General features: G+C 39.2%; 1 protein-coding gene across 1 annotated transcript in view; it reads left to right on the top strand.

Annotated features, from left to right (window-relative positions):
• Nucleotides 1-7412: 7412 nt before the first annotated feature.
• Nucleotides 7413-13894, top strand: part of LOC141993455 (claudin-15-like) — a 32726-nt gene continuing 26244 nt past the window's right edge. The window contains exon 1 of the mRNA XM_074962997.1: nt 7413-7632. Coding sequence (XP_074819098.1) covers nt 7413-7632 — 220 coding nt within the window. The remainder of the gene's footprint in view (nt 7633-13894) is intronic.

The following is a 13894-nucleotide window of genomic DNA, read 5'->3' as shown; positions in this document are numbered from 1 at the left end:
TTTAAAGATGGCGGCCATCAGAAGGCGCGGAGGGCTGTGGTGTTTGTGGACCCCTGGGGAGGGCTGGAGATCCTGCTGGGTCTGCTACTGAGGGGTGCTGACCCTGGGGTAGGGTGACCAGATAGCACGTGTGAAAAATCGGGACGGGGGTGGGGGGGTAATAGGAGCCTCTATAAGAAAAAGCCCCAAATATTGGGACATCTGGTCACCTTACCCTGGGGGCTGAGGGTAGCAGCTACTGTAGGGCTGGGGGAGGCAGAAGCCAAGTAGCAGGAGAGCTTGGGCCTAGGGGAGCTCCATGGCTGCTCCTACATCCTCTTCTAGGCCCTGCAGGCCTGTGGGGCTTGAAATCTGATGGGGCTTGGCTCCTGCAGCAAGGCCCAAGGCATGAAAGCCTGGTTGGCATAGCTAGACTAGGAGGGGATTAATTTATATTGGAAAACATTGATTTCACCAAACGCACATGCAAGCCTTGGGGAAAAATATTTCCATCAGTGTTACGAATTACACCTTGTAGGACACGCACACAACTGCTGCGAATTATACCTGATAGGTCACTCACAGTTCGAATCTAGGCTGAGGCACAGAAATAAAGTCCACAACTGCAGAGTTCCCAAAAGACACTAAGTTTATTACGCTCGAGCGTGGTGCCCCCCTGCTAGCCAGGAGGGGACCCTGACTGCAAATTATACAAAGGTTATATACTTTTTAGCAAAGCATGTTGCCCTCGTGCATCAGAAACCTTAGCCAATAAACAAACCCTTGTCTTATCTACCACCTATCCCTGCTTGGTGCATTCCTCGTGCTATACCAGTATGTTAATTACACAGCATGGTCCTAAAGCCATGCATCAGTAACTTTTATTATCAGGATGGGAGGCCTCACATCAAGGCCAAGAGACAGGGAGTTAGAGACTGACAAAAACGAGATACTGCAAATCAAGGCAGGCTGGAGACAAGGAGGAGGATTTTCACATGGATTCAGTATCTAAGGATTACTCCTCCTGGTGTATGATGTGCTGGCATTTAAACAATGGTGGGTCCCAAACCAAAATGGAGTCACATGTGCTAACTTTTCCTTAACAATCAGTAACAATCAAAATGTACAGCTCAGACAGGGGAAGAAAAATGCTATTTGGGAACATATTAGAGGTTGATTTAACGATTTTTTACTTTGTATATGTTGACAGATGATGGTGTCTATTTTTGTGGCAAAGCTTTAACTTTTTGACTCTCGAAAGCTGTCATTAAATAATTATTGTCTGACTCCCCCATAATTTCCTGCTCTGTGAAAACGTAAATGGATAAAAAGTTTTGTGGAAAAATCTTTAAAATACATATTGATATCCATCAGAATTATAAATAAATAAAAATCAAATTCTGCTAAGCTAGAGCTGGGGGCTTGTTATACTCTTGCAGTTTTTTATCCTGGGGCTCACAGTAGTTGTGTTATTTATATATGTATGTATATGTGTGTGTGTGTGTGTATAAACCCATCTTCTGAAATCTTGTGATTATTGGACAAGCTCATCTTTCATTAATAAAACAAAAAGCAGCTTCTGACAGCTCTGTTGTGGAGAAAAGCTTGAAAACATGACTCAAGTAAAAGAACATAAACTATAATTAAATAAATATATTTTATTTTAAATCTCATGGTTTTTTAAACCAATCTCATGGTTTTTTAGACCTGACTTGCAGTTTTTTATTGCTTGACGTTAGCAATACGGAGGAGAGACTCAGTGATGGTGTTAGGTTTGGGGAGAAGGAACTGGGCTGCAACGGGAAGTGGCAGAGTCTGAGATGGCTTTTATAGTGCCTTCAGGTCCAAATCAGGGACCAAGGCAGTGTACTGGCAAGTAAAACAGTCCCTGTCTGGCCCCAGAGAACTCACAATGTAGGACTGACAAATCCAGTAAATGGATAAACAGAGACATGAGTGTAGGGTGATAGGCAAAGTAACAGTAATGATGAATGTCATTTGCGTATATTAGTGGTTTGATCTTATGAATCATAAGTGGTCACCGGCCAAATAAAAGTATTTTCAGTATCCCCATCAAAGGTAGGGATGGGGGCAGGAAAGCAGTCCACTTGAGGATTGTGGGGAATGAATTAAGATTTGTTTCCTTTTTTGAATTTGCGTCTTGTTTAACTGGATGGGGATTTTGTCTGCTAAGATGAATACTAGACAGTGACCTGAAGCAACCTCCTTAAGCCTCTCCTTAAGCTTGCGTGTGATTCTGCTTTGTGTGTTCATATATTGCATTTTGTTTTAAATCTGTATTTTATCTCTTTCTAATCTGCACTGGTGGTCATGGGTCATCCTCAGAATTTGCTTGATTTAAGCAAGAAGCAGGTTCCAGGCCATATATTTGTTGTAAAAACATTTATTGCAATACTTTTAGAAGTGAAAGCAACATTGTAGTCAGTACTGTTCATTTATATACCTCCCCTCCCCGTCGTTGAACAATACAGCTAATTTGGTAAAAAGAATAAAAGAGAATTGAAGAGTCTTGCACAGCTCATATTTCCTCTTGTTTCATGGTGTGGTTCTCCCCTCCCCATCCCCAATAACATTTGGAAGCCTTTCCAGGGTCTTACCAGAATTCACTAACTTTTTTTTCCAGCCTTAATATTTTTCTTTTATAACCTTTACTGTCATATCTGCAATCCACTTAAATTTTTGGTTAGGAAGTTTCTAATCTCAAGAATTCTAATCTCAAGAATGTTCTTTGCCCTCCTATAAGGCTTGAAAAATGTTTTCACTTTTATGCATCCGATGAAGTGAGCTGTAGCTCACGAAAGCTTATGCTCAAATAAATTGGTTAGTCTCTAAGGTGCCACAAGTACTCCTTTTCTTTTTGCGAATACAGACTAACATGGCTGCTACTCTGAAACCTTTCATAAAGTTGTAGTTCTTAATTTGATATGGTCAACAGAGTAGCCTCTGCTAGATGATTGGACTCTTCCCTTGATTTTATTGTCAGAACATTATGCCAAAGTCTTGTTTGGATAGTCCCAGAACAGGTTTAATTATTAGAGAGACAAGGTGGGTGAGATAATAACTTTTTTTGGACCAACTTCTGTTGTTGGAAGGGACAAGCTTTTGAGCTTTATCCAGTAAAAGATATTAGCTCACCCATCTTGTCTCATATTCTGGGACCAACACAGCTATAACAACACTGTAAACAGTGCTTAATTATTCAATTATTAGCATTTATAAATGTCTCCATTGCAAATGTCTTCATAACTTAATTCTAGGGCTGTCAAACAAGCACTTTTCACAAACATTTTTATATAATTAAAAGTACAAGAGCAACAACAAATCAGCCATCAAATCTGGCAATCTTGTTGACCCTGAAAAGCTATAGAGGTTGGAGACTGAGCTACCTTGTCACTTTTGGAGATGGCTTTCATAGCAACATTGCATCATAATAGCAAGGCAGGGAAGGGGTGATGTGAAGGTGACTCTTCAAGAAGGGTTAGAACAAGAGTAATGAGAGTCAAAAACCACTCCTTTGATTTCAAAAGTAATTGACTAGAGTGGCATCTGTTGAAGTTGTAGATGTTTGAATTTCTGCAGCCTTTCAAATGATTGAGAATATTTAAAACTTATTGTGGATTAAACTCTATCTACTATCTCTTAAACAAAACCTCATTGAATGCTGCAGGTGAAAAATTAAATATTTGAAAGATAGGAAACTCTGGCCTTGTTTCCCCACCTACTGCCTACTATAGGAGACCTCTATATTTCCAGTAAGGGCTATAGACCTCTTCTGTCTCCTGCCATATTACATATTAACCTGTGACCAACCATCTGACTCCTCAACATTACTTGGAGACAAGACACTCCTCTTACTTACTCATTCTTCAGGCGTTACAAATATCAGCATCCCATTCTTAGGATAGCTCTAACCCCCACACCACTACCTTTTTCTCTGCAATGGTCCAAAGAACTAAACATCTTTTATCTGATACTCACATACCTCGCCACTCAGAGAACCCAGTCTGTTCCATCCACCTTATATCTATCCACCCTGCTAATATGACGATGCTACATCCTCCAGATTCAGACCAGACATTCACTTTTATTCTATTCAGTCTACAAATATTGTTTAGAGCTGATGGTATCACATCCATCCAACATGGAGTACTAATACTTATAGTCACTGAGGTGAAAAGGTTCTTAAAATTGTACTTACATCCATATTAGGAGAAGGCTGGATGTAGATATGGGGTTAGAGTTCAGGTTGTTTGTGGAACCTAAACTCAGAATTTCTTGACTTTCAAAAATCTAGTGTTTTGAATTACTGCATTCTAATGAAGGTGGATATATGTCCAACTTTGACTAGACTTAAAAATGTTGGGTAGGGCATTATATAAAGTTTTAATCTTATGATCCTTACTATCAAGCATCAATAGTGATTGCCTGGATCCATAGCTATGTAGCCTACAAAACCCATTAATCTGGGTTATTGGTCTGTTTGTTTGGTGTAAAGCCTGTTTGATCTCGTTGCATCTATTAAGCTTATAATTTGTTGCAAATTTTCTTAGTGGATCACTAAATATATTTATTTTAATAGATTACAAAATGTAGACATGTTTGGAAGAAAAATGTTCCCCTCTGAAATGTAGAGCTGAGCCTTTTTAGTGGAATAGAAATATTTTAAAAACAGAATGAGCCTGATCCTGTTTTCCTTGTGCAACCAAACTGCCAAATAATTAATGGGATTTGAGTACATAATTATGGGCCAGAACTTGAATTTTTAATCTATATAAGAGGCTGTGAAACTACAGTGCACTGGCTTGCTGCACAGTAACATAACAGTTCTTCCTTGGAAAATTATTCTTGGGGAGTAGGGCTGTCAAGCCCACACCCCTGTTAAGCGTGTGATTAATCACACTGTTAAACAATAATAGAATATCATTTATTTAAATATTTTTGGATGTTTTCTACATTTTCAAATATATTGATTTCAGTTACAACACAGAATACAATGTGTACAGTGCTCACTTTATATTTATTTTTATTACAAATATTTGCACTGTAAAAAGCAACAAATAGTATTTTTCAGTTCACCTAATACAAGTACTGTAGTGCAATCTCTTTATCATGAAAGTTGGACTTACAAATGTAGAATTATGTACAAAAAAGGCATTCAAAAATAAAACAATGTAAAACTTTTGAGCCTGCAAGTCCACTCAGTCCTACTTCTTGTTCAGCCAATCACTCAGACAAACAAGTTTGTTTACATTTGCAGGAGATAATGCAGCCTACTTCTTGTTTACAATGTCACCTGGAAGTGAGAATAGGTGTTCACATGGCACTGTTGTAGCTGGTGTCACAAGATATTTACATACCAGATGTGCTAAAGGTTCATATGTCCCTTCATGCTTCAACCACCATTCCAGAGGACATGCATCCATGCTGATGACAGGTTCTGCTCAATAACAGTCCAAAGCAGTGCAGACTGACACATATTCATTTTCATCATCTGAGTCAGATATCACCAGCAGAAGGCTGATTTTCTTTTTTGGTGGTTTGGGTTCTGTAGTTTCTGCATCGGAGTGTTGCTCTTTTAAGACTTCTGAAAGCATGCTCCACACCTCTTCCCTCTCAGATTTTGGAAGGCACTTCAGATTCTTAAACCTTGGGTTGAGTGCTGTAGCTATCTTTAGAAATCTCACATTGGTACCTTCTTTGCGTTTTGTCAGATCTGCAGGGAAAGTGTTCTTAAAACAAACAACATGTGCTGGGTCATCATCAGAGACTGCTATAACATGAAATATATGGCAGAATGCAGGTAAAACAGAGCAGGAAACATACAGTTCTCCCACTAGGAGTTCAGTCACAAATTTAATTAATGCCTTATTTTTTTAATGAGCATCATCAGCATGGAAGTGTGTCTTCTGAAATGCTGGCCGAAGCATGAAGGAGCATATGAATGTTTAGCATATGTGGCACGTAAATACCTTGCAGTGCTGGCTAACAACAGTGCCATGCGAACGCCTGTTCTCACTTTCAGGTGACATTGTAAATAAGAAGCAGGCAGCAGTATCTCCCATAAATGTAAACAAACTTGTTTGTCTTAGCGATTGGCTGAACAAAGAAGTAGGACTGAGTGGACTTGTAGTCTCTAAAGTTTTACATTGTTTTGAGTGCAGTTATGTAAGAAAAAACAATCTACATTTGTAAATTGCACTTTCACGATAAAGAGATTGCACTAAAGTAGTTCATATGAGGTGAATTTAAAATACTATTTCTTTTGTAAATAATTTTTATGGTGCAAATATTAATAAAAAATAATAATATAAAGTGAGCATTATACACTTTGTATTCTGTGTTGTAACTGAAATCAATATATTTGAAAATGTAGAAAAACATCCAAAATATTTAATAAATTTCAATTGGTATTCTATTGTTTAACAGTATGATTAAAACTGTGATTAATCACGATTAATTTTTTAAATTGTGGTGAATTTTTTGGAGTTAATCGTGTGAGTTAACTGTGATTAATCGACAGCCCTATTAGGGCGTATTAAACATATTTTTCTGTCTTTTAATGCAATTTAACAGCAAGAAAAAAAGGGAAGGTGACACCATGTGAGCAATCAGCTCTTACCAGGCCACCCTCAAGTGATCCCCAGAATAGTCTGAAAACCTCTGGCAATGAGCTTCTCTACCATTATGATTGATTTTAATTTGTTTAATTTAATTAGTTCATATTACTGAAGTTAGCCTGTAGTGTAATACTATGAACTCTTATCCACTAGTCAATGATCTGGCAGTGAGGCCTTGATTTTTAGTACAGGGGGAAAGGTCCTAATACAGTACAAACTTTGTGTTTGACCAGACTGAGTCTCACAAAGTGCTGACATTACCGTCTAGCAGAAAGGCAACTGAAATAAGCAGAAAACATACAGTATCTGTAAACGTAAGTGTCAACATTATTTTGTTTGAAATTTGAATCTATGTAGTGTAATGTGATAAAGTATAAATTGATTCAGTTTAATTATTTTTATTCTTGTATTTGATTGTCTTAATTTAAAAAACAAACTGAGTTTGTAAACTAGTGAAATGGAAGTGTTGTACCAAGAGACACATTGCAAACTCAGAGTATTGGAGTATCTGTTTTTTATGGTAAACATATAAAGATGTAGAAACCTAACAATATGGAACAAATGTCATGGTTTAGTTGGAATACTTTTACTTGATTTCCAAAGAAATGATCAAACTTTAACTATCAGGTATACTGTAAAATAATTTTGCTAATCTTTTCACTGTTAGCTTGTAGTTTACATGAAGCATAGGCAATGTGACTAATGTAAATATAATCTGATCTATTGCATGTATTTAAACTATTTTAATAGGTTTCTGATATCTGAATTTTGGGGGGCTACTTTGAAAACCAAGAAATGGCATCATCATCTTTACAAATCTCTGCACTGCTTCTGGCTTTGGCGGGGCTCATCATTTTACTTGTTACGACTGTGTCCAACAGATGGAAAATTTCCAGTACTGCAACAGCAGTTATTACTGCAAACTGGATTTACGAAGGCCTCTGGATGAACTGTGCAGCTACTGCCTTGGGTTCGGTTCAGTGCAAGAAATTTTCCTCCTTGCTGAGTTTAGACAGTAAGTGTATGGTTTACGTATATAAAATACTACGGTGCAATTTACCTCCCACTTTGGGTACGGAGTTAGACAAGTTAGGGGACAGAATTCACTATGAACAGGCCAAAAGGCTTCAACCCAGCCCCTTTATGGCCACTACTGTAGTCTATGGTCTAGAGTAGCTGCAGCCCCTCTTCTAGCTCCCTACCCTCCTGTTGCAGTGGAACAATTGGATCCCATGGTTTCCCTCTTTCTCCAGCTGCATGCATGGAGACCCTGCAGTGCACAGAGTGGTGCTCCTGTGCATCCAGTCTACATGCAGTATAAATATCCTAGCTCTTTGCATGGAAGTGAATTTTACCCTTACAGTTTTGGAAAAAATACAATCTCCAGTACTTAGTTTTTGTTCTTAATTATAAACATATCACATCTCAATGTATTTGAGATGTTCATTCATATGTTGACTTGGGATATAACTTCGCTGGTACTCCAAAACTGTGTATCATAATCAGATCATTCAAATATTTTTTTCTATTTGTCAGAATAAACATTATTTTCAAGAAGGAACTCACGTACTAATTCCATAGTTTAGATCAACCTAGAAAAAAATCTTGACTTTAAATATCTAACTTCAGATTGACAGAATTGTTTACTTGAAACTAGGATTTGCTGAAAGTAATTTCATTTCTGGTTAGTGACACATATCAAAGTGTTTCAGGAATTTTGATTACTCAAAGGTGACAGTTTTAATATGAACAAATTTTAAAATGTTTCTGAGTGTACAACTATTTAGGACAAAACATGATAGTGTGATAATTTAGCACCAAGTGTAGCAGCAGAATTGTTACATCTAGGGATTGAAAAATACTCTGGTTTGAATTATTCTGGGTTTTCAGTATTCCTTCCTGGAGCCAGTTTCAAAAACCCCTGCTGGACTGAAGGCACAGTGAAGGACTGACATACTTATAAATTCTTGCCTCACAAACAATTAAGAATAGAAACAACTGCTGTATACTATTGAAAAGGTTGGCACTTTACGGCTGTTCTGTGGGATGCAGCTGTTTTCAACCGATCAGCACAAGATGAGATACTGCCTTTTTTAATACTACAATACCTCTTTCCCCTACTACTTGAATCCTTCAGCCACTGTATTAGTTTCATACCTGAAAGGTACAAGACAATGTTTTATTCCACCTGAAAGTGGAAAAAAATGATGCAAAGGTGCTTTATTTGTGGGACAGTAAAAAAGGTTTCAGGTCAGTAAAGCTTTCTGAGCACAATATGTTCACTAAAAGAAAAGGAGGACTTGTGGCACCTTAGAGACTAACAAATTTATTTGAGCATAAGCTTTCGTGTGTGGTGTGTGGTTGCTGGTGAGTATTTGCTTCCGGTTGGGGGGGCTGTCTGTAAGCAAGGACTTGCCTGTCTCCCAAGATCTGTGAGAGTGATGGGTCGTCCTTCAGGATACGTTATAGATCCTTGATGATGCATTGGAGGGGTTTTAGTTGGGGGCTGAAGGTGATGGCTAGTGGCGTTCTGTTACTTTCTTTGTTGGGCCTGTCCTGTAGTAGGTGGCTTCTGGGTACTCTTCTGGCTCTGTCAATCTGTTTCTTCACTTCAGCAGGTGGGTACTGTAGTTGTAAGAACCCTTGATAGAGATCTTGTAGGTGTTTGTCTCTGTTGGAGACAAACACCTACAAGATGTTCACTGACATCAGACCATAGATCTAGTCTGGTATCCTGCTTCCTGTAGTTTAGTTGAAAACAAAATGATCTTCTTCTATAATACATCTAGCCAACATAGTCAATAACACAGGAATTCTTCTGAACTAGCTTATCCCATCTTTAAATGAAATGTTCGAATTTTACTAGGAATTGCATTTACTACAAATTTCTGCATTTAGTACCTGTACTTACTTGGGATTTCTTATATGGTTGTGACATCACTGGCAGCCAGCTAGAAAGCTACATCTGCACTTAAAATTTCAGGAAATCTCAATGCATTTGTAACATATTTTGGAGTACTTTTCAGTAATCATCTGCCTGCATAGACCACCAGAGACTTGTAATGGAAAGTAACTAGAGTGAGAACTAATAGTTCAGCATTTTCTTCCTGCACCTGTTTGATTTTCAGTTCCTCTCCCTTTTCATGTGAGGAAATGTACTTTAACAGGTAAGAGCTATAAAGGTGACGACTTCTGCTCTTCTTCTGTTACTGTGTTAGTCACCACCATACAAATCTGCTGTTGCTCAGTAAACTGGATGTTTGTGTGACTTAGAAGGAATTTTTTTACCTTTTAATAATTGTCCTTGATCCCACCCCAATCCCTTTTATATTTTTTAACATTAAAGTTCTTCAGTATTCAGATTATATTTTTCCATGATTGTACAGAGCTATTTATTTGGGTCTAAATATAGTGAGCAGTATGCAGTATTTTGTTTCTTCCTTCTATTAGCTTGATGTGTAGAAATGTTAAAATAGCTTGAGTTGCTGATAAATATCTGCTGTTGTAAAACTTGTATAGACTTCAGGGGCTCAGACTAAGGATTAAAGATTCTTGATTTGCAATACAAATTTCTGAAGGTACATTAAAACTAATGCTTCAGATTTTAGAGATTAGGATTAGACCTCAAGTGGGGCAGGGGAAGGCAGATTATCCTACATCTATTTACTGTGGGATTTTTTACACCTTGCTCTATGTCACCGTCAGAGACTGTCTGGTTTGAAAACTTGCTCTGGAAGGAAACTCTTCAATCACAGTCTCAATATGGGAGTAAGCCTCTATTGTTTTAGTTAGTTTAAACTACTTAATAAAAGAAGGGAAGGGTTCATTTCACTTGACAGAGATAAAACTACCTGAAATGCTAAGAAACCCAGAGATGTCAAAATGTGTTTATTAGACGTCTAAGATGTGCCTTGTCTACATGTCTGTGGGTATATTATACAATTTAATTAACATCTGAAATTACCCTTTTACAAGAGGCAAATGGACTGCCCAAACATATCCCACTCTCACCCAAACTGTAACAATATGAAAGTGCTAGCAGACACTTTCAGGCAGCATGCTGTTTCCTGGGGGAACTGTTTGGAAGTGATATCTATTGAGGATCTGTCTAAGAGGCCATGAGGCTGAAGAAGCCCTGTTGTAAGCAGCCACAATAAAGCTGGAGTTTGTTAATTAACCCTGTGTCAGAATGAGATCTTATACGGCAGATGATCCAAACACAATAAAGTGTAAAACATGGTGGCAGTGGTAATAAAGTCCTAGACAGCCAGAGACACCACTGAGAGTGTGATGCTGGCAGACCAGATGCTAGCTCATGCCATGGCCCAGGGCTTCACTGAACACTAACAAATACGTATCTAGAAACCAGTCTGGCTTATCTGTGGGTTAGTATAGTTACACTAGATATTAATATTATAAGAATGTGTTTAGTGTTTAGATTTTATGGAATGCCTATAGGATGCTGCATGTATTAATCCTACTTATAATATCTGTATCCCATGGTATAAAGTTATATTGAGTGTTTGTATTTTAAACATCTGTAATTGTGTAACTCAGTAAACAGGAAAAGAAGCATTACTTAAAGTAAAATGCTTGACCTGCATACAAGAAGGCAAATGAAGCACTGTGTAGCATCATAGGACAGAGACTTTATTGATTGCATTCCTCACTCCCTCCAGGAAGAGGAGTCCTGCACATGAACTTACCCCATCAGCTTGGATTCTGGGTTGAAGGGAGGATAAAAATCCATGATAAGGAGAATCTGGGTCTCATTATGCTGTCCGGACTGTTGAAGGACAAAGATTCCTAAACATAAGCAAGAGATTCACATGCTGGTTGGCATGGGTCAGCCCCAAAGAACTTATGGAGCTGCTTATTACAGAAGCTTATACTACCTTTTTAAATTGAAGACTAACACATTTGTGTATGTTTCCTGTTTTAGCCTTGCACATTACTCTCTGATTTCTTTTCTTAGTTAATAAATCTTTAGTTAGTTTAATACAATATTGGCTACAGGTGAGTCTTTGGTTTGAGATCTGAGTACAGCTCACCTGGGGTAAGTGACTTGCCCTTTAGGACTGGGAGTAACCTGAATATTGATGTGATTTTTAGGTGTAAAGTGACCATCTATCACATGGTCCAGCTTGCCTGGGTGGCATGATAGACTGGAATACCCCAGGGGACTGTCTGTTGTAGTGCTGTAGGAGTTCATGCTTGTTACTGGGTTGGTGAAGTCTAGTGACAGAACATACCACCAGTTGGGGTTTCTGACCTGCTTTTTAATAGTCTGCCCTGAGGTTGGCACTCAGGCATGAGCCACTCCAGACAATGTGACAGAGAGCTGCACTGTGTAGAGCGGAATACTTCTGTGAGTACACAGTTTGTTTTACAAGACAAGGCTGATAACAGAAAATGGAGGGGCTGAAACCTCCAGGGACATTAAACTTGAAAGCTAAGCATTTAGCTCCTGCATGTAAGAGCTAGAAAGAGGAATTTAATCTCTATGTAGATATTGCTATGGCAGATAAAGAGGATGCTGTGAAAATAAAACTGTTTTGTTACCAGATTGCAGAATGGGGGATAGAGACAATTCCCACACTGTGCATGGAAATTCCCCAAGTTCACCACAACTTAGACTGTATAATGAGTTGTTTTGATACTCACTGTAACTCTAGGAAAAATGAAACTGTGGAAAGATGTAATTTATTTTCTTGGGATCAAGCGGCTGGGGAGGCTATAGATGAGTTTAGCACCAATTTAAAAGTGCTAGGAGCCAGCTGCAATTTTGGAAATATTAAAGACTCATTGATAAAAGACCAGATAATTTGTGGGATATGAGACTCACAAGTATGAGGGTGGTTGTTGAGGGAAGCTCCCAGTTGGGGGAAAGCTGGGAGATACATAGGGATGCTGAGCTATCCAGAGAGGGGATTAGAATTCTGGAAGGGCAGTCAGCAGAAACTGTCCATGCAATACGGAAAAAGAAATCAAAACCAGATACAACACCAGTAGGTGACAACAGTACAGACACATGCAAATACTGTGGTAGAAAACATATAAGAAGAAAGAAAAGTGTCTGGCTTATGAGAAAAAAATGCTATATCTATGAGAAATTTAATCATTTTGCAGACAAATGTTTGTCCAGAAAAAAAGAAAAAACAAATCCAAGACACAGACAGTAACTGAAGAGAGCAACAGTGAATATGAGGACATTTTGTGGGTGACTGAAGAGCTGGTAAACACAGTGCAGATAGACACTACTAAGCACCAGAAATACATGGGCATCGTGTGAGCCCCCCCTTCAGGGAGGCTAGCCACGCAGCCCCGCCTCTTCTGCCCAAGGCCCTGCCCCTACCCCCTGTCCGCTGGAGCCCTGAGCGCCTGACTCCCACCCCACATCCACTGGAGCCCTGAGTGCCCGCACACCCCGCCAGAGGAGCCCTGGCCAAACTGCCCGGGCCACTGGCCAGCCCCAGTACTGGGCTGCCTGCTGCCCCCAGCACTGGACCCCAGCACTGTGTCAGCCTTAGCGCCAGCCCTCTGTGCTGGGTTGGGCACCGATTGGGGGAGACGGTGGAGGATGGGCGGGGTCAAGGTTTGGCTTAGGGGAGGCTTAGCTTTCCCTGGCCTATTATACCCACTGCCCATGCAGAAAAAGTTGCATGCAGCCATGTTACTTGGGAAGGAAGTGGTACAATTTCAATTAAATAGTGACACAAGTTTTAAAATTATCCAGATTGGTCTGGTAAAACTAGACATATGGTTGGAGGGAATTAATCAGCTGTTAGCAGTGTAAAACCATACCACATTAAAACTCATGGGGAAATGTAAAATTAAATTAAGAAATCCAAGGAACAAAAGGCAATACTGACTGGACTTTGTGGTCATAGGTGATGAGACAGCAGTATCACTTCTGGGCATCAAGACTGTCAAAGCCATGACCCTAATAAAAGTTCCAGAACATAATGAAAGTGGATGGCAGGGTGACTGAAAATACCTTGGACCAGGAGATGATACAGAGGGAATATAGAGATGTGTTTCAGAGAGATGGATGGCTAGATGGAGACTGATACCCAAATAGAGACTGACACCCAGTGCTTAATTTGTGCCAGGACTAATCTGTGCAAGGGCATGCCAGGGCTGAGCCCCGGCACCTCTTGACTTGGCTGTTCATAGCCCTGGCACTCTGGACTTGCTGCATCAGTTATGAAAGTAAAAAAATTGTTTGAGCCCCATTACCTAATTGCTTGAGGCCCGATGCTTCTTTCATTACAAAT

The sequence above is a fragment of the Natator depressus genome, chromosome 9 (genome assembly GCF_965152275.1).
Source record: "Natator depressus isolate rNatDep1 chromosome 9, rNatDep2.hap1, whole genome shotgun sequence".
Lineage (NCBI taxonomy): Eukaryota > Metazoa > Chordata > Testudines > Cheloniidae > Natator > Natator depressus.
The sequence above is the reverse complement of the archived record's forward strand: the minus strand, read 5'-3'. Positions and strand labels throughout refer to the sequence as shown.